The 25,848-nt window shown below is 47.5% G+C and overlaps 3 protein-coding genes across 3 annotated transcripts; 1 reads left to right on the top strand and 2 right to left on the bottom strand.

The window, feature by feature from the left end:
- The first annotated feature begins 15 nt into the window (after positions 1-15).
- LOC135808475 (elongator complex protein 4-like) lies at positions 16-1,645 on the top strand. Its single transcript, XM_065321673.1, has one exon. The coding sequence runs from the start codon at positions 270-272 to the stop codon at positions 1,437-1,439; it is 1,170 nt and encodes a 389-aa protein (XP_065177745.1). The 5' UTR covers positions 16-269; the 3' UTR covers positions 1,440-1,645.
- Positions 1,646-1,780: 135 nt separating this feature from the next.
- LOC135808473 (sorting nexin-29-like) lies at positions 1,781-19,009 on the bottom strand. The gene is made up of 24 exons (XM_065321671.1): positions 18,759-19,009; positions 18,595-18,647; positions 16,242-16,310; positions 15,741-15,769; positions 15,194-15,283; positions 14,694-14,778; positions 13,841-13,911; positions 12,651-12,715; positions 12,455-12,536; positions 11,548-12,154; positions 11,108-11,126; positions 10,856-10,895; positions 10,672-10,735; positions 10,239-10,367; positions 9,581-9,681; positions 9,291-9,369; positions 8,768-8,807; positions 7,818-7,934; positions 7,213-7,331; positions 5,994-6,075; positions 5,184-5,258; positions 4,188-4,253; positions 3,727-3,884; positions 1,781-2,771 (listed from the first exon to the last, which is right to left on the bottom strand). The coding sequence occupies exons 1-24, from the start codon at positions 18,822-18,824 to the stop codon at positions 2,687-2,689; spliced, it is 2,391 nt and encodes a 796-aa protein (XP_065177743.1). The 5' UTR covers positions 18,825-19,009; the 3' UTR covers positions 1,781-2,686.
- Positions 19,010-20,087: 1,078 nt separating this feature from the next.
- On the bottom strand, positions 20,088-25,432 carry LOC135808474 (dnaJ homolog subfamily C member 11-like). The gene is made up of 2 exons (XM_065321672.1): positions 23,952-25,432; positions 20,088-21,169 (listed from the first exon to the last, which is right to left on the bottom strand). The coding sequence occupies exons 1-2, from the start codon at positions 25,238-25,240 to the stop codon at positions 20,581-20,583; spliced, it is 1,878 nt and encodes a 625-aa protein (XP_065177744.1). The 5' UTR covers positions 25,241-25,432; the 3' UTR covers positions 20,088-20,580.
- Between the last annotated feature and the right edge of the window lie 416 nt (positions 25,433-25,848).

Here is a 25,848-nt window from a genome sequence, read left to right as displayed (position 1 = left end):
ATGAAATAATTTTATGTTTTGATGTTTCATGCCTACAATTGTATCATTCATGTCAGGGTATGACTCTTGTGCAGTGTGGATACGTTTGGCTTTGGATGTTGCTGTTCTGAAGGGCCCCGAGGCTCAGCTGTATCTGTATGGCAACTTGTCTTGAGGCGCTAGCGTCCAGATCTGCAGTCAGTAAACACATAATAATATAAATTTCTTGAACATCAACTTTTGAAATCATCAAAAAAGTTGTTATTGATCCTGAGAAGTAGACTCTCCTCATGGCGTTCCGTAGGAAGGGAAACAGAAAAGCCAGCACAACTTTACCTGGTTGTCGACCGTCTCCAAGCAATGGGCTGCCAGTTGTTGCGTCAGGTGTACCTTCATTGGACAATCTGCTGGGTGGTGGTCTGCATGTGGGCAGCTGCATAGCGGTGGAAGAGGATGAGTTTGGGTCCTATGCGCGGATTCTGATGAATCTGTTTGCTGCCGAGGGCGTTGTGAGTGGACATTCTCTGTACGTGGCATCAGCTAGTGTACAGCCAGCGTCCATTCTTGATCACTTGCCTGGCCTCGCAAACAGCTCCACCAATACTTCGGCAGCAACAGCGACAGTGCAAACAAGCGGTGCTACATCCGACACCACTGCTGGCAGTACGGCGATGGGTAGTATCCGAGAAGAGGAGGATGACGACACAAGTGCTGACAGTTTGAAGATAGCATGGCGCTACGAGAAGCAGGCCACCGTTGCAAACAGTTCCGGCACACAACCAAATCGATTCAGTCACACATTTGACCTTGGTCATAAGTTGGATATCCCCAGTAGCACGACGTGCGGTACATTTGATGGACTAGTACAACCATGCTCTAGCAAATACACAAAGCTTCTCCAAGCGCTGGATCAGTTTGTCGAGGAGCATTCGCTTCAGGCGGGCTCGCCGAATGTCCTTCGCCTGTGCTTGCATTGCATAGGTTCGCCACTGTGGACTGAGTGCGATGACAATGATCCCCTGTCATCCTCCGGTCTGCTGCAGTTCTTTCACGTGCTGCAGGCCCGGTTACGCCGCTGGTCAGCCGTTGCCCTTGTGACTATTCCCTCGCACCTGTGGAATGGCACTCCACTGGCTCATCGTGTGCGTCAGCTTGTTGACTATGCTGTGCATGTAGAGTCGTTTGCCGGCTCCTCTAAACAGCAGAATCCACTGTATAAGGACTATCATGGCTTGTTCCATATCTGCAAACTACCCTGCTGGAACAGCCTAGCCCCTATCCCGCTCGACTCCACTGACTGGGCGTTCAAACTCCGGCGGAAGAACTTTTCCATTGACAAACTGCATCTGCCGCCGGACTTGTCGGAAACCGCCAGCCGTACTCAAGAGGACCCCGTCAAGCCGAACAAAGCGGCCGCTGCACCTGGGGGCAGAGGTCACGGTCGAAGCTTGGATTTTTAAGGCGATGTCCTCATTCAACTGAATTTTTCTATGACTCTCTGGCTGTGGGTGGTTAGATAGGGCTGTGGATTTTGTCAGCATAAATAAATCCTTTTTACCTTGAATTGTCTGCTTCTTATGCAAATAGACTGAAATAGTGCCTTCTCTTTTACCTTTTCTAATTTTACTACAAGTTGCCGGTGTCTTTCCCAGACAGGGCAAGACTACTTGCGTTTTCGGTGCTGAATCACAGAGGCTGCCCACTATTGCACTTCTGTACAGAGGGTCAGGCCTGGGGCTGGGGCTAGGGCAAGTTAGGTAGACTTGCACACTCCACATCAAAAATAATTCAACAGCACGCATTCGACTGTCCACACATCTCTGATAACGTTTTTTCAACAGGAAATATTCAAAGAGAAACTGAATTCTGGAAGCGAAATCAGTACTAAATAAGAACTCCTTTGTTATGGAAAAAAGGGGTTAGCCACCGAAATAACTTGGCGATGCAAAATTTGGTGGTCAGAGCAGCGTACTAAAACATGTTTCTAATCGTTGCGATCCAGCACAACAAATCGACCTACACACAAGACCAGATGGTATGATATGCTCATACAGCATATGCGGGGTGCAAATAAAAGAGACGGTGCTCCATAGAACAAATCTCAAATCATAAATATGCAGGCAACAAAGGGAAGAGATTGGGTCAAGCTACGAGTCGAGATGAGAATAAAAAGCGAAGATGCTGTTTAAGAACGCAGTATTTATAGCGTTGATATCAAATAACATAAGGTGAAGCCTCGAAATTACTTGCAAAAAATGGCCAGTAGTAGATAAGAACACACTTAGTTACATAGCTACTGGGCATTTCAGAATTACGGAAAGTGTAAAAAATACAAACCATCTGCTCACACAGGAATGCGGATGGCTCTGGGAGGACGCACGTGCAGCGTAGCACAGTAAAATATTCACAAACCAGACAATGTACAGTACAGTATACATACTTACACATGGAACAGTGATAATGGCTATGAGAGAGAGAGAGAGAGGGAGGGAGGGAGAGAGAGAGAGAGAGAGAGAGAGAGAGAGAGAGAGAGAGAGAGAGAGAGAGAGAGAGAGAGAGAGACAGAGAGACAGAGAGAGAGACAGAGAGAGAGACAGAGAGAGAGAGAGAGAGAGAGAGAGAGAGAGAGAGAGAGAGAGAGAGAGAGAGAGAGAGAGAGAGAGAGAGACAGGGACGTAGACGGGAACAGGGGAGCCAGACCTCTACACTACAGGCCGTTATAGTGAGGGGAATTGCGTTGAGCTACTGGACGATGTGGCAGCTGCTGACCAGTAGGTGCTGCACGCTGCTCACTACACATCATAAGGCACATAAAGCACACACACAGGGAAAGAAGAAAACAGCTCTTTCCATCAATAGCACCAGTATACAAGAAGAAAGTAGTCAAGTACCACTCATTCACACGCCAAGTATATTGGAACGTGTGAGCCTGCACATGCATGTGTGTCTGTGTGCGCGCGGGCGTGTGTGTGTGTGTCTTCGCTGGTTGGGGCATGTCGGACGACAGAATACCGAAGTGCGTATTGGTTGGTGAGCTCCAGAAGACGCGCCCTCGCCACGGGCCACGCAAGCGTTGGCGTGACAACATCGTGATTGACCTAGAGGAACGCCACATCAATGACTGGTACAGCCTAGCCGAGGACCGTCGTGCGTGGAGACTGGCCTGCAGCACCATCCAGCCGCCTAAACCTGTGTCTCTGGATTTCAGGTGCCACTGCGGCCGAGATTTTCGCCGTCGCCAGGACCTCACTCGCCACTCGAAGTTCTGTTCCGCGTGACTGAAACACTGTCGGTCCTTTCAGGACCTGCCATCATCTCCGGATGGGCATTATTGTATTGTATTGTATTGTATTGTGTGCGTGTGTGTGTGTGTGTGTGTGTGTGTGTGTGTGTGTGTGCATGCATGTGTGTGCATGCGTGTGTGCATCATGGTGTGTGCATGCGTGTGTGTGTGTGTGTGCCTCATGGTGTGTGCGCGTGTGCTTGCGTACTTGTGAATGTGCGTATGCAGGCATACATGAAAAGGGAAAGAGAGCTGCATAGATGGATAGTTAGATAGAGAGAGAGAGAAAAAGAAGAAGAAAGAAGAGAGAGAGAGAGAGAGAGAGAGAGAGAGAGAGAGAGAGAGAGAGAGAGAGAGAGAGAGAGAGAGAGAGAGAGAGAGAGAGCCAGACAGCAGGTAGAGGCACAGACATGGGTCACTGGGTGGGGAACAGAACAAGAATGTGAGATTGCTGACAAGCTCACCGGAAGAAGGGCAGATGGTGACTGAGAAGGTTCTTGGATAGCTGATCACCCGGCATGTGGTAGGATGTGCCCTTGGCAGCACCGCTCACAAGCAGCTGTAGCACAGACCGCAGGAACTTCTCCAGGCCTCGGCGTCGTAACTCAACAAAGCTAGATTCCTGTAAGCACACCAGCACCACCACATGATTAGTGACTATACACCGAAAACGAAACAACCAGCCAGCAGACTTCAATCTTTTTCCCAATTCCGAAGTTGCCCTTCAGCAGTCAAAAGCATTATTATAAAGAATTTAAGAATTAAAGATCAGACCCTGTCACAAGCCGTCTTCACTTGAGTCTTCAGACTGTGCAAAACCCTACCAAACTGTACCAGAAGCTACCAAATAGACGAAGAGAGCCACCTGGACCAGTCAGTTCATTACAATCGCCTGTAATCCTGATAGCAAGCACGACAAGCTGACCTTGTTTCTGAACGACTTCTTCTTGGGAAAGTCCAGGCGAGTAGCACTGGGTACACTTTGAATGACCTATAGCATAGAACATTGCACACAAGTACAGCAGAGTAAATGAATTAAAGGAAAGGACACAAATGTTACGAGTTTTGACTAACTGTCCACCAACGTAATCAGATCAGTTAAGACAGCTAGTCAAAACTCGTAACATTTTGTCCTTTCCTTTAATCCATGATTACTTTGGCTCAACATCAGAGTAAATGAACACAATCATAGCACAGCACTTGCCTGATGATTGCTACACAAGTAGGAGTTGCAGCTATAGTGCGTTTCAAAAGTCCAGACCTCTGGTTTCAAAAAACCGTTAGGCCAGCACCAAAAATCTGTGATTACTTTGTGCATAAAATTTCCGAAATGGGCCGTTCGTTATCCAATCGCTTAGGAATTTATATGAGACAAATTGCAGGAGCTGCCTGAGCAATATTCCGAAGAAATTTCTCAAAAAGCTCAAACCGAATTCGAATTATTCGAAAAAGTCTAGAGGTCTACACTTTCGAAACGCACTATATAATTCCGGGTGATCTTCTATGGGTGAAATGCTCTGCTCTAAGCGCATCGAGAACTGTTTCGGCAGCTATTACCAACTCTCTTGTACAGCACTACACTAATAAATGGTGGCAATAATTCTCTAGCGTAAAGTGAACACTAGATTTATACTCCATAGTCCATACACAAAACTGCCCACACGCCCATGTAACTCCATAGTCTGTAAATGCAAGCACTGCTAGAAGATTGGGACGCCAGACTGGGTCTCCAAAGGTACATTGTACCAAGAGCAACCTAACAAGAGAGCATGACAGAAAAATACAATGCAAGCGGCAAGGAGAGTTCTTTTGCACCTCCAAGTTTCACACTGTTCTTCACGATTGCCAGTACCAGGCAACAGGAAAATACATGCAGAGGTGCACCTGAAGTGCAAAAGACGCCGAACATCACTTCTCTTACGTGTTTTCTGAACTCGTGAAACTGAGCATAGCGTCGATACACATTCCACTCTTCATCTCGCACGCGTATGAAAACCTTCACATAAATAAACACAACAAGAAGAGCATTACGATCAGCACCAACCAGTAATACATTGCGATCACCATACCATCATCTTCTTGCTACTCGACCAGCTCAACAGGACGAAGTCACTGGCTCATCGAGGAGCCCACACCCACGCACTATGAAGAAGTAGCATAGTTTTGGAAAGCTGCTTTAAGCAAGAGTCTACTTTTGTCAATTGACTTGTTTCCAAAGCGCACAACAGAAGCTGGGACAATTTTCGACTGCATTGAAATTGTAGGCTATTCCTACTACGTGTAGGTACAAACTGTAAAGTGAGAAACTTTCGTTACTAAGAGATTAAATTTCGCTATTTTCGCGGCCATCACACATTTACGAATATAAATCGCCACAGACTGCACCGCACATTGATTGTAGGCAGTGCAAGATCCAAGTGAAAAGATAAAATTGCAAAGGTTTCTCATCGTGAACAAGCCCATAACATGAAAACACAACATGTCCACCGCGTGCCTGAACGAAACTCAAACTTGAGGGTATGCTATACTGCAGTTTCCTTGTTTCCTAGTGATGCCATATGCCATATCTATGGCCTTCCCCCATCAAAATGTATGTGATTCGCAGTCACGGACATTTCAAAATTACAGGCACTGCCCGGTCCCGGACCGCCCGGGTAAGCGAGGTATGAGGTACGCCCATAGCCGAATCACTGCTTTCCAAACACTGACAAGCGGACAGCAGGCCACATACCTGATAGACATGATAGCCTTCACCACCCTTGCCGTACAGGAACACGGACGGAATCCAGACATTTAGAAGACAGTTTGGAATGCTGAACAAAAACAGAAACACAATGGCAAACCAGCAACGGGGAATGATACCATTCGTAAAATTCTCTCTATAAAGCATCTCATTTAACCTTCACTTCTCAACTCCAAAAAGGGTCTCTTCACTGCGATTCAAACCAAAATTAAAATTAAAATTAACATCACACCAAATTTTCGGGCCTGGCTCATCATCAGGATAATGAATCCATTATTTTCATTATCCTGATGATGGGCCAGGCCCGAAAATTTGGTGTGATGTTAATTTTAATTTTGGTTTGAATCGCAGAGAAAAGACCGTTTTGGAGTTGAGAAGTGAAGTTTAAATGTGTAAGTGGCTGCGTTGGAGTTTGCGGACAATTAGAAAAAAATAAAAAAATAAAAAATAAAGCATCTCCTCATGGCAAGTGCGAAGTGCTGTAACTCCCTACAACGAAGCTCAGCCAATCAATTGACAATTACCCTTGTCCACCCCAACCGGCATGCCTGTCCAATAGTTTGAGGGCTACCTGAGCAATTTTGCATGATCAGTGCACGTAGAATGTCATGTGAAAAGACATACAACTGTTAGTTACAGTTGAACGCAGGGGTACACCACTAGAGCCAAGAGTATGAAACTGATGCCCTTACAAACCAAACTTTCGTACGAAACTGATTTTCATGCACCCAAAATTTAGCGACCGGGTTGGTTCTCGAACGAATCAAGCAAGAACGGGTGTGCAGGTGCGAGAGACGGCGGGTTTCAGTGCAGACGTATAGGGCGCAATGCAGGCAAGTTACGCAATGAAGGCAGTAAGCCGCGCACTGACCAGTAAGCACAACTGCATATTCTTGGTTATGCACTCCAGCTTATACCCAGTGCACTATCTGTACAAGTAGAGAACTTAGGTCAGATAGGTGGTCACATAATTTCGGTGGAACCTCGTATTGGCAGAAAGGTAGGAAGACATTCTCAGTACAGCACTATCAAGGCAAGTATATTTAGTTGGGCTGCAATAGTCATTATTCCGTGAGAGTTATTTTAGGTAATGCCCCTCGCCACCGAATTGACCGAAAAATAAATTCCTATCAAAATCTTCCCTTTGTACAGTAAGTAGTGAAACCATTGCCACCCACACAGGAAACAGCAGTGAGCTACTACATACAGAGAGTTGGACGGCAGAGACTGAGAGCCAGTTGAAGGGGGTCCACTGCTTGCCGCCACCTGCTCAGGTGGTGGAGATGCTGTCTGTGGAGAGCCAGGTACACGGATTTCATTTACCGGCTGAAAGAAACAAACACACACACACACACACGTACATGTACATGTACATGCATACACACATGGCATTCACACAAGCAAGCAAGCCGACGTAGAGAGATGAACTCAGATGAAACAAAATTCTCCACGCATGATGTGCCAGCATGACAAGACTAGGAGGTTGTCCACACTGACATTCTGCCATTCAAAACAGAAAAAAGCTATTACTTAAAGTACATGATTGGCCTTAAAGTGCCAATGGGCACAACACCACACCTGAAATTACAGAGTATGAGTACTATCGTAGCACCGTCTGAGACAGAATAAGTAAGACGATGAAAGTATTCCTGGTAAAGGGGGGGGATTCTATCAACCTTGGAAAGAGCACATTGGCAGATCTCCTAGTGCTCTGACATGAAGCAAGCCCAGTGCACTCGACAAACTACACTGCGTTGCGGCCATTGGACGGCACCAACATCTGCAGGGTGACGATGCGCAAGCTACACTCACCACGCCATGGGCTGCAGCCAGCTGTGTACGCATGATAGCAATGACCTTGTCCTTGTTGACCATCTGCTGGTGCATGAACTGGTTGAACTCCAGCAGCTCACCGTGCATTTCAGCCACCTGAAAATGCAGCCAAACACACATGGGGCATGGCGCCACAAGATAGGCAACCGTCAGCAGTACTCAGTACCGAAAAGGATGAAAACGATTATGGAATGAATAGGCCTATAATTGTAGTATTCAACATGGCACACAGAGCATAGAATACTGGCACAATGGCACAATGTATAGATCAAAGGCAGCTGTCCTTACTACATGGGCATCATACAACAACACAGCACACAGATACTACATGCAGAGCACATTAATACCTAAGCCATGCACAACACTGAACATGTACAATCAAGAGTACATAACCCCCAGAGTGTGCAACGCCGATCCAGCTCTGCATAGGGTCTTGGTCGAGCAGAATCGGATCTTCTGATGTCATGCGTACACTCTGCACCAGCGCAAGGCCGGTCTCGAGGCAGGGCACCATTGTTTTTGATCCGAGAGTACCCGCGACTCCCCGGGTTCCCCTCAGATGTGTACGGTATTATGACACAAAGATCCGATTACGCTCGACCAAGACCCTATGCAGAGCTGGATCAGGCGTTGCACACTCTGGGGGGGTTATATACTCTTGGTACAATGTACGGAACATGAAAGGTACATGTACTGTATATTGTACACATTCTACAGCAGAACATAGCACACAGACTCGTATAGACACTACAGGGAGTGGTGGTATTCACGCTACACAGCCACCCTGCCCCAGACAGTAGTCAACATGAAATACAAGAAAGTCAGCAAAGATTGGGGACAAACTGATCATGATTTGAGAGACAATAGTGGCTAACGTCATCGAAATGCAGCATACAAGCCAGCCAGAATCAGGGTCGCAGTGTCCTCACCTGGACCAGCTTCTGTTCAAATTGACTGTCTTCTTCACCCCTGAAGATCATATCGGGGGACAAGACCAATCTCAACGATTAGTAATACATTCATAATACAGATGCTGAGATCAATGCCAGGACAACTTGTGTTGACCTGTATACAGTGCCAGCGCCGAGTGGAACTTTGCTCTTCAAACACGGTGGAATGCAATCACCTTTCTCACGCGCGGCTTTTCATGTGCGCGCACTAAACACACCAGACCACCTCGTAAACGGGATTATTTGGACTGGCGCAGAAGGTGATCGGACCTATGGGGTTCCACTGCGTTTCACCGTACACAGGCACATGTCCAGTAAAGTACGATACTATGGTAAGGGAACATGCAAGTCCATACAGACAGTGTGATGACAGTGCACATGCACAGAGACAGTGCACACGCTGGGAAGAAAGAATACGGTGGTGTTGAAGAGGTCCACAGGAATCTTTCCGACAGTAAATGCATGGTTGAAGAGGAGGACACCGCGGGTATGTGTCACTCACCTCTCATACTCCTTGATTTTCTTGCGCGGTGGCGGGATGGGTTCGATGCCTACAGCGTCATGCCGTAGAGTAGCCATGGCTGCACAAGACATATATACAACACCACAGAACGTTAGCCAAGCCTACAGGGTGAGCAGGTCAAGCATCAAAAGCCAGCTAGGATAAAATCCAGGGAAATCAAACATATCATGCAGGCAAAAATCTTTTTTTAACCACAGGATATGCCCGTCTATCCAATTCAATCAACACGTGCTTGGAACTACAGGCAGTAGACCTGACACAACACTGACCTTCCGCTGTCTCTGCCGGCAGGCTGGCTATCGTCTCACGCTTCAAGCTCTGTACAACGCCAACGTACTTCTTCAGCTGATGCTTGAGAAGTTCGTTCTCCCTGAGTGCACACACACCACAAAAGGGGAAAGAGGGGTGATGAAACAAGTACGGGGAACTGGGCATACTAAGTTATCGAACACTGCATGGCCACACAGAAGTACACGGCAAGCGTCAGGTTATCAGCTCAAGTCTTCTCATTTCTCTCTTCCAGTTCTCTGTCTGCGTGACTGCCAATCTGTTCACATCTGCCAGCCCAACTAAAATAATTGTACATTTTTCGTAGGTGATAGTTATAGAATAGAGTTATATGTGCCTGAAAAATACATACTTCCTCTGAAAAAACTCCGTGACTTTCTTATTCACATTCTAGGGTGTTACCGTGATCAAGAAATTAGATTCAGTGGAACGAAAACAGTTCAGTACAGTGAGCGGATATACTTCTTTGAAGTATGCACATTTATAATACAACAAAATAGCACTGTTTAAGTTGCAATCGGAGTCACCATCCCTCGATTCCTCAGAGCTCAATTCACCAGATCAGACAGGTCGCCCAAAGTCACAAAGTTGATGTTTCCGGAGGTGGTCTAAACCAAGCAATGCAGGCACTACGCTTACCTGGTAAGGGCTTGAGTATGCGTCCTATTCTGCTCATTCTGCGTACTGGACAGGTCACGAAGCTCCTGCAACTGCTGAAGCAACTCATTCGATCGCGCCATCTCTGAAGCTCGCTCCTCTTCCAAGATCCTGTAGCAAGGAATGAAGAGGAAACATTCAAATACACATGCAGGTGCCCACTACAAGTGGCCATATTGCAATAAAATTCACAGCTCGCTGCAGAGTTAATCAGACTGACCCTTCCACAACCGGTCGAACACCATCATCGTCAAACATCAAGGCACCACATGCAAAACAACAGGAAAAAACAAGATCTTCACTAGTATGTAGAGAGCTAGCCTACTACTACTGAAGAGACACAGTGCAGTGCATGATACAGAGATGGTTGGCAGGCACCCCACAGGCTGGCATTCGAACAGCAAGCACGTCCTACCTGTTGCGGAGCTCCAGCTCATCCTTTCGCTTGGCCATGGCCAAAAGAGCTGTCCTCATGTCCTCTGCAGTGAATAGAAACAGCATACATACAGACAGGAGAGTGTCTTCTACGCATGCCTTCACACAGTGCTATGACAGCAGGGCATAAACCTTAGTTTCAGGCTATCTGATTTCCAACTCACCATTCGAAAGCTGCGACGTTGATGAGACATCACCCGGTGCCTGAAAGGCAGAGACAAACAGAAAACAAAATATATACAGCATTCGCTCAGCATGCCCACAATCACTGCAAGTAAGTAGTTGTGCATAATCAGTTCATTATAATAGTGCACCAAATAATACCAGTACAGATATACACTACAGCAATGATCACCATTGTAATCCTTGACACACATACACACACGCAATCACACACACACACAACTCCCGCTTACCTTTACGGTCTGAGCAGTGCTGCAATGGGGAAAAAATGGAAGAGACGGGGAGAATACGTAGAATAAATGGCGTGGCACAATGTACCATGAAAGCACTAACGTATCTTTTGACCAGGTGAAATTCCACAAGCCATTTACAAGGAGAATCCGAGTACAGTAGAACTGCCTTTATCTGGGCATGTCGGGAAAGGGCATACTGATTCCATGCAAGTAGCCACATATTTTTTATGCCAATCAATATCAATTTTTTGGTGACATTTTTCGTTGAAAAGCGCGTTTTGTGACTCTGGATCATGGAGGAGTCAGAAAGGTGCCCAGTGGACGGGAGTGCCCGGATCTGGGGAGTCCAGATTAGGGGAGTTTTACCGTACAACAAAGCAAACCAACACACAGTCATGGGGTGCTTGTGACAGAAAATGTCTTTGTTTTTAACCACTCACCTAGGAGAATCAGCTTCGGTTTGGGCAAGGCTAAGGGAACGCATGGCTTTCATCGCCAAAACGGAATCGTCGAGGCCAAAGTCGGCCGCCCTTGATCCCACGGTATTGTCGGAAGTCGACGACGTATCGCTGTCCGCATAGGCAGCCATGGAACTCAGGGCCTCCTCCGTCAGGTCTCTTGGCGTGGGGCGGCGCAGAAGACTGTCCCAGCTGATCTCGGCGGCATCGGGACTCACTGGTGTAGGCGAGGCGACGCCATCACCGGGTTGTGCTGCGTCGGCCGTGTCCAGATAGGCACGGACGCGCTCCACCACCTCAGCATGGCCAGCGATGGCATTCTGCACCAGATGCTCTGGAGAGCTGGCATCTGCACCCATGTCTGGTCTAATGTTAGCACCGGATGCCTCGTCACTCATACCGGGTGAGGTTTGTGAGTTGGACGTTGCCGCTGCTGCAACAGCTGCCGCCGCAAGTGCGGCAGAAGGCGGGGTGTCGTTGCGTAATACAGAGTCCGACTCCACACTGACACTGCGGATGGCCGGGCGATTTAGGCTCTTCTTCTTTTTCTTGCGCTGCTGGGTGCTGGATGAAGTTACCAGTTCATCATCTATCATTTTAAACACACAGCAAAGTGCACAACACATGCTACAACATAGGACGACCAAGAAGCTAAACACAAACACATTCGAACGAAAGGTAGATAAAGAGCTTACTACAGGTGACACAATGGTGTAAAGGTGACACGCTTGTGTTACAGTTTCAATCTCTCTCTCTCTCTCTCTCTCTCTCTCTCTCTCTCTCTCTCTCTCTCTCTCTCTCTCTCTCTCTCTCTCTCTCTCTCTCTCTCTCTCTCTCTCTCTCCAATTAACACTAATACAATCCAGAAATTGATCAGAGTGACTCTTACCTTGAGCACTTTGTGGAATGATTGCAGCTGGGGTGGACCAGGTCTTTCCTTGTGGAACTTTGGGAGCAGAGACAGGCGCGGTCTAGGGTGAGAATAAAAGCAGAATATGAGCAGAATGTGTCGCACAACACGTTCCCTAGAGTCGACAAACACCAAAGGTGTCACACGTCAGCAACATCACGCCATCAGTACTCACAGGCTTGGCTGCTGAGTCCAGATCTGCCTTGTCCTGCTGTAAGGCAAAGAGAATAGAGCCAAGACCTACGGACACAACACAATGGCAGGATGAGAAATCCGCAAGAGAAAGTTAAGCACTCCCACCAACAACATTCTACCTTGACAAAACTAGAACTTAAAATGAAAAATTTTCCTCCGCCTAAGTCACCCTCCAACATTTCATCTCACTCCAAGCAACAACACAAGAATGATTTGTTTGTTTTCACACCTCTTCAAAAGGTATAGTCAGCTTGCGTTTTTTTTTCCATTTCCCATGCATGGATCATTTACTTAGTAGCAGTGGCGAGGCTACCTGCAGCTTCATTCATAGGAAATGGTTTCTGAGCAGACCCTCTCTTTCTCATTCACTCTGCAACTATATCAAACTCGTTTATCAATCGGGAGAATGAAGTTGAAGACACCACTGCAGCTGTACTTATGGTTGATAAATATGGTGGCAATATGGCGGTAAACACACGCCTGCCCACACACGCTCTCTAGGCTGCAAAGTTCTGGCACAGAGCTCTCCTTCTCACCACCACCACCATAAGTTCGCGCCTGGCACCTGGTCGATGCATGGTTGGCGGTATCCGGCATAGCAGGCTGGTACATCAAGTAGCGCATGGCACATAGAAGATGACACAGCAACGACATAGCTCGATTGCGACGTACGTTTGGGTCAAGCTCCGTATGAAGACATCCAAGAAGAAGATTGCCTGATGAGTCCAGCGGGGACGAAACGTACTTCGCAATTGAGCTATGTCGTTGCTGTGTCATCTTCTATGTGCCATGCGCTACTCGATGTACCAACCATGCATCGGCCAGGTGCCAGGCGCGAACTGATGGTGGTGGTGGTGAAAAGGAGAGCTCTGTGCCAGAACTTTGCAGCCTAGAGAGCGTGTGTGGGCAGGCGTGTGTTTACCGCCATATTGCCAGGTGTGTCTTTACCACCATATTTATCAACCGTTTATCAATCAATCGTTACAACGTTTCGGCAAAATTTCCCTCATCAGGTACGCAATGGTGGATCATTACTCTTGTAAAAATAAGCCCAAGAGGTAGTATGCAGATTTCTCGTTGCACACAAGATGCTATCTCAGTTCGAGGACACGGATTTATCGTATATGTACAAATCAGCACATTTCTAGAACACTCCATGTCTAGACATACCTGCCGCCATGATTGGGAGCATGGATGAGCGTTCCACATCAAAAAGAAACGCACTGGTTTCGTAGAACACCCTGTGTTGGACAAGACAGGCACCATTCCGCCGGCAAACACAGGTATTGGTAAGTACTCTCTCTCTCTCTCTCTCTCTCTCTCTCTCTCTCTCTCTCTCTCTCTCTCTCTCTCTCTCTCTCTCTCTCTCTCTCTCTCTCTCTCTCTCTCTCCCCCAAACAGACACACGTCATTCCTCCTCCTCCCCCCCCCCCCCCTCCCCCAGTGCTTGCTGTGTACACCGATCTTGAGACCCTTGGTCGGGGGAGTCCACCGCACCTCACCAGTACAGCTCATGTAGCGCCTACACACCCATTGTTGTTTTTTTGTTTTGTCTTTATTTTGTTTCTCCTTCTTCCGTGGGTATAATAATAAAATAATAACAATGGAGGACGTGATCCAAAGCAATCGGCATGAACTATTAGGAAGAGTAAGACTCGCACAGCTATAGCCAGGTCAACAAAAACAGAAGGGCGATACTTTCAGTGGCTACTCACTCGATGAGCCAAGGACCTCTGCAGGCTGTAGTGCATAACAGGGCCTGATCCGAACAATGTCCATATGTGCGAGGAAGTTATGGCACGTTAGACATGCTTCCTTAATGGCGGATTATAATATTATGTAACTTGGCACAATCATTCTCCTGTCCTCCTCCCCCCCCCCCCCCCCCTGCCTGGAGGGTGCGAGAGACCGCTTATTCTCCAACACTCTCCATATCTTATAATTTGAGGAGTAATTTTATGTCCAAAGGCAAGCATTCTAACTCCAACGTGGATGAAGACAACGGTGTTCAAATGAGCCTTACCCCAACTGCTTGTAGTCAGCAAGCAACTGATGCAGCTTCGTCTCCAGGGTGCGTTCATTCAGAGCCACACGCAACCAAGCCCGACCTAGAACGGAACAAAACACACAAAGAAAAGGGCAAGCATGACATCGTTTTGTAAGATGCAGAGAAGAGGTGGTGAACACATGACATCATTGACATGTGTGATCTCGTACACATACACACACACACACGTGCGCACACATGCACACACACACACATATACACACACATACACACACATACACACACACACATATACACACACTCACACACACACACACATACACACACACACACACATACACACACACATCTACACACACACACACACGCGCACACACACACACACACACACACACACGCACACACACACACACACATACAAACACACACACACACACACACAAACACATACACACTTGCTGATCAGAAACTACTTCAAGTACGAGTGTCTCCTTTTAATTTTAAAAGATTCTCACCACGTCCAGCATCTGTGGTGACATTCTTGAGCTGAAGGATTGCATCGACTTCATCCTTGCTGATCGATTCCCGGATACAGTGCCAGAATACTGTGAAACAGACAGACAGACAGACAGACAGACAGACACTCAGACTCAAACATGCCCATTGCGGAAGCGATGACAGCGAAAAGCTATGTCTGACATAGCAACTTGTGCTGGGATTACACCATTCAACACCTTGCAAGGCTGATGAATTGACCGCCACTAATTTTAGCCTGGTCTCCACCACAAAGCTGACCACACACACGCACGCACGCACGCACACACACACACACACGCACACACACATTTGCAGAAGTACAGAAAGGATTGGAGTTGACGGGAACTAAGATCGCATGACACGAAAATAAGTCCCTTCAGAGAGTGAAGACAGAGGGCACAATGCATTTTATGGTTTGAGGACTTCTAACAGCCCAGGGAGGGAGAACCTATGAACATATGAATAGACTGCTGTGATGTGAAAGCACAAGAAAATGTAACACATTAGAAAACAAATAAGCAGTACCTGGATCACTCTCTGGTTTCTTCAGGTTCCTGCAGGCACAGAAGCGAATAGTCATGGAGAGGTTAGGAAGGCTCAGACACTTTCCTTACAACGCCAGAGATATCCAGAAGAAGAAAAATCACTTGCCTGCTCTGCTTTTCATTCCCGGCTGATGAAAACAGGAAAGTGCCTACGTACATGCACACCTTCATGTCCTATACATGTAATTCACACTGCACTTGTTTCGCCGCATGCATGAGTTGCGATTGCCAGTCTCCAAATCAACAACCCAGTGGCACTGAATAGGCCCAGAGCACCCTAACAGCTGACAACCCCAGTGCCCGGACTCTGGATCAACTTGGGATTGACCCCACTTATGGGCCAACCACACCATCGTAAGTAGGTGGAGACGACGAGGCAGAAAACACGATTGATAACATCAGGACACAAAGGCATGCACACGAACACACACACACACACACACACACACACACACACACACACACACTAACCAATACTTACAGAAGTTTACGATTACGCTTGAGGCCATGCTGAAAGACCGCTTCTAGCTGTGTGCACAGGCATGATACACTGTGCACAAGAGAAAGAAAGAAAAACTACTATTGTAGGAGCTTCTTTCACAAGTTTGAGGGAGTTCAAACTGTACAAACTGTAAAATACGTACCAAACATAACCATGTAAGTGGTAGTGGGTACAGTGACAGATAGTTACTGTTAGTTGCCTATAATGTAATTGCAAATAGCTGACAGACGAAATTGTTCAATAGGGCTTAGGTGCGATTTCTGATATACCACATTTGCCGGAGTATAACGCGCACCTGAGTATAATCAAGAGTACATAACCCCCCAGAGTGTGCACCGCCTGATCCAGCTCTGCATAGGGTCTTGATCGAGCATAATCGGATCTTCTGATGTCATGCGTACACTCCACACCAGCGCAAGGCCGGTCTCGAGGCAGGGCATCGTCGTTTTTGATCCGAGAGTTCCCCTCAGATGTGTATGGTATTATGACGCAAAGATCCGATTACGCTCGACCAAGACCCTATGCAGAGCTGGATCAGGCGATTCACACTCTGGGGGGTTATGTACTCTTGGTATGATGCGCACCCCCTTTGAGCAATGTTTTGGCAATTCAAGGTGTATCCGGAGTATAATGCGCAGCCTAGATTTGAGAGCATTATCGACCCGATAAAGACAGTACTACAGTGCAACCATTGTCAGAATTTATCATAGGGTCAGAGGTGGCACACTTCGTAACAGTTTGATGCATTGCACTACTTTTCGAAGTTCGTGTACATGTACACATGTACATGCATTTCCATACTCGGAGCGTAGTGCACACCTACGACTTGGGGCTAGAAATAGTACCTCTAAAGTGCGCACTACACTTCGGCAAATACGGTAGTACAAGTAGGTTAAGCCTGGTTTATAAACAACCACCCGGTCTGAAAGACCATTTGTTTGGCTGTGAATTGCATAGATTGTGCAAGGGTAACTCTGGCTTCCAGGGCCACCTACCGTATTTCCCCGGTTATAAATCGCACCTTTTCACACTAAAATTCGGGGTTACCTGTGTAAAAAAGGGGGTGCGACTTACAATCGAGCATGACTTACTACTGAAGTGAATATATCGCAACAATATTGCTCAAACCTGAAAATGGGGATGCGACTTATAATCGAGTGCGACTTATAATCAGGGAAATACGGTATACTGCGGTCACAGACCATGATGGACTGGTTCATTGAGTAGAACCGGCACTCCGGCACATATTATGTGCTGGAGTACATGTTATGTTACCTTTATTTTACTGCACTATACATGTTGGGTTCATATGATATAATTATGATGTGCCGCGGAGTACATGTTGGGTTCATATTTATATTATCAAGAGTAGATAAACAAGAGTGTGCAACTCCGGATCTCTCCTGCACAATCTGCAGATACCCCCGCCCACGGCGGAATTTTTCGTTGACGTCACCTTTTTTCAGAAGAACGCGCATTTCGCCGCAGAGCAGTGTGAGAGCACGTGCTGGGCACCGACCTTGTAGTGTAAAGCCGGCCAAGAGCACGAGGGAAAACTTTCCGAAAGACTCGCAGCTCGTGCGTCGTCGAAAAGATTGCGTCAACAAAAAATTCCACCGTGGGCCTACCCATCCGCGAGTTGCACACTCTTGTTTATCTACTCTTGATATATTATGTGCCGGAGTACATGTTGGGTTCTGATGGTACGAGTCCTGATCATACAAGCACTACAACGGTAGTACATACCGCAGAGTGTGCTACTTCGCATATGAGTTCGGGAAAGCGCAATTCGTCCAATACGTATACACTATCCGCCGGCATCAAGGTGACGATGAAACTGATGTCACTCGCCGTACTAATGCAGAGCAAGACTGCAGTTGCGAGTGCAGCGCGTCTTCCATGACTCAACATGACATAATAGATTAATTCCGCTTTCCTGAACTCACGCAAACCAGCACACTCCAGGATAACACTGGGTGATAGAATGATCACGATTCTAGGTCCCCGCCACAAGCGAGCATGCATACTGTATGTACTGTCCAGTGAGCATCATTACTCAGAAAATCAGGACTCGATTTGTAGTTTTCAAAACTTCAGAAACAAAGTGAATTAGAATTGATTTCTCAGGAAAACGAGTGTGATGTTGATGAGTCGATGTACATGTACGCACCCCCAGTTGAGCTCACTACTACACTAGAGCCTCACTTGTAATGACGTTAACTTCTACATACATAGTATGGTTATGAATGTGAATCATACTTTCATCATGCACGAAAACAAGAGGTTTTCAAAACATGTTCAAGCTATGATCCGTGTGCATGTATTCACATACCGACTGTCGCTGTCGGTTGCAACCTCACTACGTCCGCCGAACCGAACTTGGCACTGCAGTTCATCAAAAACGCATTCTTGAGTATTCAACATCACCGATCACCGTGTACCAAGGCCATTTCCAGCACAAACGTCGCACCATGCTAATCACTAGCCCAATCGTACCTGCTTCACAGCCTCCAAAAGACGCTCCAATAAACGCTGCCTTTCAGACATAAGTGCATCCGCCATGATCAAAGACTGTATTGCGAATCATGTCCCGAACTACCCTCAGACCAGGTGTTCCACCCCAGTAGTGCAACTACAAATGTAGTGGCAGTACAGCCTGTCACGGACGAAAGCCTGGCAGAGATCAGAAGATTAGGAGGTTGAAGGAAACAGCAAATTTTCAGTTCAAAAGGTTCACGTATCTCTTGTAGTACATTTTACTCTGTTTGACTTTGATGCTTGCCTCGGAGTGCACGCGTGAGCGCAGCCGTGCGGCGTCATGGCAGATCAAATCAAAATCACATGACTCCACAGAATTGTGCAGGATTTATCAGTATCATCAAGAGTACATAAACCGTTTATGTACTCTTGGTATCATGTCATGATATCAACCAGGGAGTCGTAAAATACCGGTATTTTACGACTCCCTGATATCAACTAAGGGTGCGTTTGGTTGGTACGATCTAGAACAGGATCGAACAGCTGGTGCACATGGAGCAGCCTCATGCCAACCAAACGGTACTCCAGAAACTGAGCACATTTTTGTGGAAAAATGTGCCAAACTTGGTGCATTCTTCAAAATGTGTATGGGTCACCATGGTCACTTTGTGCGGTACAACGATCGAGTCCAACCCAAAAAGCGTATGCACGTGATCATTTGGGACCAAAATCGATGTTCCCGCCAGGTTTCACTGTGAAAAAGTGAAACTGCTCGGTCTGCTCCGCGGCCGGGAGGCCGGAGCAAGCAGAACATGTTCTGGCCGACCCAGAACAGGTGCAGTCCCAATAGGCAATACAACCAAACGCGCTGTTCTGGTGAATCCTGTTCTAGTTCGTACCAACCAAACGCGCCCTATAGTCCATAAAAAATGTTTATGGACATGGTCAATAGTAAAAATGTTGACTGTCTTGCAACTCCCCCTGCCCACTTTTCTGCTTTGGCCTTGCATATTGGTGAACATGGTGAATTAGAATAACACTTGAAAATTGCTGATTCTGCTCGAAAAGCATTGAATTGGGCAGAACTGTGCAAAGCTAGCGTTCGGCGGGCAATTCCTCGAATTCTCAATGGCTCTTCTTCTTTTTCTACGCCTATCTTTTCCATCCATGCATGAGACATTATTACAGTCTGTCTGCTAGACAAGTACCAAATTCTGCAAGAAGGTTCATTGAGACGGACCAACTCACTGTACAATACAGTACAATGTGCACGGATGTCCCAGTTACGAGTGAGCTTCCGGACAGAAGGGTCGCAACACGATCTGCAAAACAAAGCACTGTATGTTGATCCACCAGCTCTACAAGTAGCATGACATTCACCCATCACTCACGGCCCGTACTAACCAATAGACACAATGAAATGAATGCACAAGCGCCACTGTGTGGACAATCTCATCAACGAAACCCGCCAGGCAAGCAAGCTGACACGCCGGGAGTTATAAGAAAATAGCCTAAACCTGAGTGCGGGTAATAATTATGGAGATGCGCATGCCAGTTCTGAATTATCATGAATCTCTGTTATGAGTTAGTTCGGCTGCATCTCTCATGGCCAAGTGGGATGAGCGGAAATGAAGAACACAGCAAAAGCAGCATATGTTCAAGTTTCATGTCTAAAAAGCATTTCTTAAGAAAAAAAGGGGCAATAAATCAGCAAACAAATTTGTTATTAATTTTACAAGCAAGCAAGACATGGCAAGACAATCTGGGTTAGGGCAGAAGGTACCGTGAAGCATGACATATTCTGGTACTACAATGTAAAAACAGCTAAAAATGACCAGGGCTAGAGTGTGTGAGATTGTTTGGGAAGCTGCAGAGGTTCTGAATCACCGACCGTGACCTCGTGCAGCTTGCCACGGAACTCGTAACGCACGCGCAGCTTCTTCGGCTGCTGCGGCGCCGGATCGTAGAACCCGGGCAGCGACGATTTGTCGGTGTCGTAGAGGAGGAGGCGTGAATCCTTGACAAGGCACTGGAGCGCAACGGTAACATCGACAATCTCTCCGTCTTGATCTGTCTGCGAGCTGTCCTCAGAATCGTTACTGCTGGACACCAGTCGGCCGTACCAGGCGTTGCGGATCACCAGGCCGCGCCGATTCTGCTCGGCCGCAACACTGTTTTGGTAGGTTTCCGTCATGAGCTGGACGAAGGCCTCGTTCTCCTTGCGCTTCTTTGACAACTCCGACTCCAGCAGGGCCGAGCGAAGGCGAGCTTCCTCGGCGGCACACATACGACCGTACGGTCGAATAACGCACTCGCGGAGAAGGAAGAATACGGTGAGCGGTACAAACGTACTGTAGAGTAACGCTGACAAGGACACGTCATCCGACACGGTGACGGGGAAAATGAGACGTTGATCTCCGCGACGGCACCTGAGCACATAGAAAGAAGTCCAATGAAACAGTCAAGCATCTACACAGCGACAAAAGTAAGGAGCACACCTAGATGTACTTGTACGGATACCATACAAATCACAAAATAATTAATGACGTCAACGCAACAGCACCTGCCAACATTCGGCAGATGCACATATTTCTTCTCTGCAAACTTATGACTGTGAACAACTCAAAGGTATGTTGCAAAGCAACGGACGTGATTTGCACTGTTCAATCCTGGCCTGCAACTCTTAGCTGAGAGGCGAAAGAGTGGAGACATGTTGGTCACAAATTCTCACAATGTCCCACCACTTTGAAGTATACAGCGCATAGTCCCACGAGTACGCAACTCCAGTGATTCGATCTGGATTGGCAGGATTTGTGGACTATGTTATCTTCAAGGTGTCGTTTGCCTTGTTGTATACAAGTAAATTCTGCATCCGGCAGTCGCGGGCACCTACAGAGCCTCGTGCAAACGCCCTATGCCATGGCATAGTCCACGGATTTTGCCAATCCAAGAATGCGGAGCTGATTGCTGTACACCTGTGCACTGTACAATTGATCTCACCAAGAGTGCATACCCCTGCCCAGAGAGTGTTACTCCAGTGGGTAGAGCTCCATCAAAATCCCTGATCCCTACTGGCCAATCTGAGCTCTGCATACTCTCAACCACAAAAAAAGTACTCATTGCTAGTGAGAAAGGTACTGCAGTGTACCGTACAAAGTGTGACCACTTTGTACGCACTTACAAGAAAGCAATGACGTAGATCAGCGATTTCCATGGGCAGTGGACATAGATCAGAGTTGCACACTCTGTTGGTAATGGCGGCAGGTCTATGCACTAATGTTTTCATGTACATTCAAACGTCGCTCATCCGGGCGCCTTGGGACCGGGCACTACCCACATCTCATACACGCACGTAATTCGGGGATTATTCGGGGCTGCTCATTTGCCATGTACTACAGTGTAGTATCATATCAGTTTTCATGTGCATTGCTGCACACAGTGCACATCATGTGCCGGATAACACTGGGTGCATTCATGACAACTGTAGAGTGCACACACAGCTACAGGTTGGCAGTAGAGAGGTTCCGGGGCACGATCTTCACTGCCAAAATCCGTATGGGCGCTTCGGATTTTTTCGAGGTGTGCTCCATACGATTTTTCGGCACGGAGAATGTGTACTGGATTTCATACGAACCATGTTTCGTATGGAGATTTTGCGTCATTGGGTGCAGAAAGATTTTTCGCGTACAAATTTGGTACGAGAAACATCGATTTTCCGCGGGAAGTTTTGATTTCGGTACAATTTTTCAAAATAAAAAGGCATAGCGCGGGAATGTGACGTGTTTGCAATCGTGACCTAGGTAATGACGGCAAACACATAAGTTCCGTACTCCGGAACACTTCACTGCTCGAAAACGACGTATAAAAAAATCCGTAGCGCCTCTACGGATTTTGGCACGAAAGTCGTACTCTGGAACCTCTCTAATGACAAGAGTTTTCACATTGCACGGGTGTACGATTGAAAATATTAAAGCATTTTGGCCATAGTAACCCAAGCTGAAGGTACTCGGTAGAGAGACGTGCCTGTATCTGAGGCGTCCGGGTAATTGCCGTTTGAGTGTACACTGTAGCTGCTTCAGTTTCCGCCAGCTGTCCAAAAAATGTCGCCATTTATCGCAGCCATACAAACAAAAGGGAGACTCCTGAGACTCCCTCTCCACAACTGTACACACAAAGTGAAGTCGTTATGATATCCATGTGCAATTAATTAACTGTGATTCCGCCCAGTGAGCGTAGATATACTTTCCGACGGTTATGCTTCAAAGCACCTGTCCTCACTGTGGGTGCTACCTGACACATCTTGCTGATATACCGATTACAAAGAGGTTCCCTTTCTTTCACCAGCAGACAAGCCGCCTGATGATTGCATTTAGCGAGAAACTCGGAGATGCGACAAACTCTAGAAACCTCCTCTGTGCCTTTTGGGTGATAAACTGATAAAAATTTAGAACATTACAGTTGTGGCAAGTGGAATTCGGACCGATACACGCTTACGGCGCTCAAGGCCAGGCGGCTTCACACCTGCACACAAGGTAATCAAAATGGATACAACCGCCCGGACTTCACTTGCCACAACTGTACGCAACGCTGGCGTTTGAACGAACAAGAAGCCTAACAACGAGCAGACCTGAAGATGACACTGGGCTTGACAGACATACTGTAAGACATGTTATCATAAGGAGTCGCAAATTTAACGATTATCCAAATTCTTAGGCTAACGAGAAGATACGTTAACGATCTTGCAGTCTTGAGGCATATCCGCACGTAACGCATACCAGGCATTACAGCATCAACAGAAGTAATAATAACGAAGAAATCTCTATCGTTAAAAGGTTAGATTTACTTCCTCGTTATAAATTACATCAAGAGTAGATAAACAAGAGTGTGCAACTCCGGATCTCTCCTGCGCAATCTGCAGATACCCCGCGCCCACGGCGGAATTTTTTGTTTACGTCACCTTTTTTCAGAGAAACGCGGCTTTGCCGCAGAGCAGTGTGAGAGCACGTGCTGGGCACCGACCTTGTAGTGTAAAGCCCAGCCAAGTGCACGAGGGAAAACTCTCCAAAAGGCTCGCAGCGCGTGCGTCGTCGAAAAGATTACGTCAACAAAAAATTCCGCCGTGGGCCAACCCATCCGCGAGTTGCACACTCTTGTTTATCTACTCTTGTTTACATGTATTACAGTACACAACGTATAGGTGTCACAGCTTACCGTAACGTCAGCTCAATTCCACCAGGGAACGAGGCCTGCACGCGCATACCGAGCCGGGTCATCGGCGAAACGGCCTGTTCCAGTCCGGCAGCAGCATGCACCCCTTCGACGTTGGCCTGCACCTGCAGCAGACCGTCCAGCGAGGACAGCAGCTTAGGTGAATAGCGCACGCCAATGCTCGGCGGCCTCTCTGGACCGAGGGATAGATGAGTCCGCAGGTTGCCGTAATAGCTGTCGCGCTGCACGACCAACCGTAGACTTTGCTCGCCGCTGGGACTGTCTTTCTCGCACTGCTGGAACTCAAGCTTGCCCACCACGTCCGATGTGAACTGACGGCCCACGTGTACACGTGGTAGTATGCACAATGGCTGATGAGACCATGGCCGCCATGCCGCATCGGCATACACGAAGCATGACGACGGTAGCGAGAGATGGCCACCAACGGACAGCTGCGGAACGTGACCGACTTGAACGCCGCAATGCAGCGAGCTGGAGTGCAGCGGCGTCGTCGTCAGCGTGTGCCGGAAGACGGCACCCACCGTGCCCCAGCCGCGCTCCTCACCGGTAGTAGCAACATTGCACGTGTAGGACATGCTGTCGTACGGCGATAGCGCGACGTCCAGTGTCTGCTCCACCGCTATGCCCTGCAGTCGGAACGGCAGCCCGGTGTTGCCGTCAAAGAATGTCTTACGTTCCACCCGCACTGCCGGCCGTGATGCTACATCAGCTAACCTACGCTCCGACTCAACACTCTGCTCGGCATTGTTTTCATCCAGAAAATCAGCTTCATCGTCATCATCATCCATGAAGTACTCCTCATCATCATCGAATTCATCATCTTGATATTCTTGCACCGTCGGGGCAGGCGCGAACAGCCTTCCAATCTCACGCACATCGCATCTGATAACAGCCTTGCCGCACGGCTTGCTCAGTTTCTGAACGTACTCCTCTTGCCGCAAGCGTCTGATGCGATCGTACACTTCCAACATCTCCAGACCAGTGGCGACACGGGGCACAACATCCCAGTCCGCCTGCAATCCCTTCAGTCCATACAAATCGTAGATGTCTCGTCGTGATCGATCACTCAGCACCTCGTAGGCATACTTGATGCGCTGGAACTCATTGTCGGCAGTCTGCCGATCGTCCTCCGAGCTCGATGCATGCTTGTCGGGATGGAACACGACAGACAGCCTGCGATATGCACTGCGAATCTCCTCCTCAGATGCATTTTGTGGAACATTCAGCACAGCATACAGCGACCCTTCCACTGTCGAGCTCTCCTCGGCCATTCATAAAACTGGTGAAAGAATTGATGAGAGAGAGGGGAAATCTGATTGTCCAGCTTTGGAGACGGCTCGCAGCCCAACGGTCTCCATAAACTACTTCAGGATAGAGAGCAAATCAAGCAGCTGTTACTTGCTCTTCAGCAGCCTCATCAAGACCTTGATTTTGTTGTCGATTCAAACCAAAAATTAATCATTCTGAAAAACTGCTCGTACTTCACCGGCGAAAGGTCCTTGAACTGTGGCGCCATATTCTATTGCTAGGATACGCGTTGATTCGAAAATCATCGAAAAAGTGTGCTTTCATATCATCCGGGCGGTAACTCTTGATGTCATGAAGTATGTAATCAAGCACGCTCAGGAGGTCATGATGGCTGAATCTTGCCCGAGCCTGCAGCCCAAGGGCCGTAGGCCCGAGGGCTGCAGGCAAGGGCAAGATTCAGCCATCATGACAGACAGAGCGTGCTTGATTTGATTTCTTACAGCGCGAAGCAACATATTAGGGAAGGTCAAAGGTGGAAAGCTCGAAAGGTCGAAAAATTATTCCCGAAATGACGTCAAACGGTCCGAACATTCCCGAAATGACGTCAAACGGTCCTGATGGCCTGATTATG

Source organism: Sycon ciliatum, chromosome 2 (genome assembly GCF_964019385.1).
Source record: "Sycon ciliatum chromosome 2, ocSycCili1.1, whole genome shotgun sequence".
NCBI classification, from domain to species: Eukaryota; Metazoa; Porifera; class Calcarea; order Leucosolenida; family Sycettidae; genus Sycon; species Sycon ciliatum.
Note: the sequence above shows the minus strand (reverse complement) of the source record. Positions and strands in the feature narration are given on the sequence as shown.

Bases quoted from the DNA above. Each gene is read 5' to 3' on its own strand.
- LOC135808475 (XM_065321673.1), top strand. From the start codon at position 270: ATGGCGTTCCGTAGGAAGGGAAACAGAAAAGCCAGCACAACTTTACCT.
- LOC135808473 (XM_065321671.1), bottom strand. From the start codon at position 18,824: ATGGCGGATGCACTTATGTCTGAAAGGCAGCGTTTATTGGAGCGTCTT. The intron at 8,808-9,290 runs GTGAGTGACACA...TATGATCTTCAG, and splicing joins AAAATCAAGGAGTATGAGAG to GGGTGAAGAAGACAGTCAAT. The intron at 7,332-7,817 runs GTGAGTGTAGCT...TGTTTCTTTCAG, and splicing joins TGGCTGCAGCCCATGGCGTG to CCGGTAAATGAAATCCGTGT.
- LOC135808474 (XM_065321672.1), bottom strand. From the start codon at position 25,240: ATGGCCGAGGAGAGCTCGACAGTGGAAGGGTCGCTGTATGCTGTGCTG. The intron at 21,170-23,951 runs GTAAGCTGTGAC...CTATGTGCTCAG, and splicing joins GGAATTGAGCTGACGTTACG to GTGCCGTCGCGGAGATCAAC.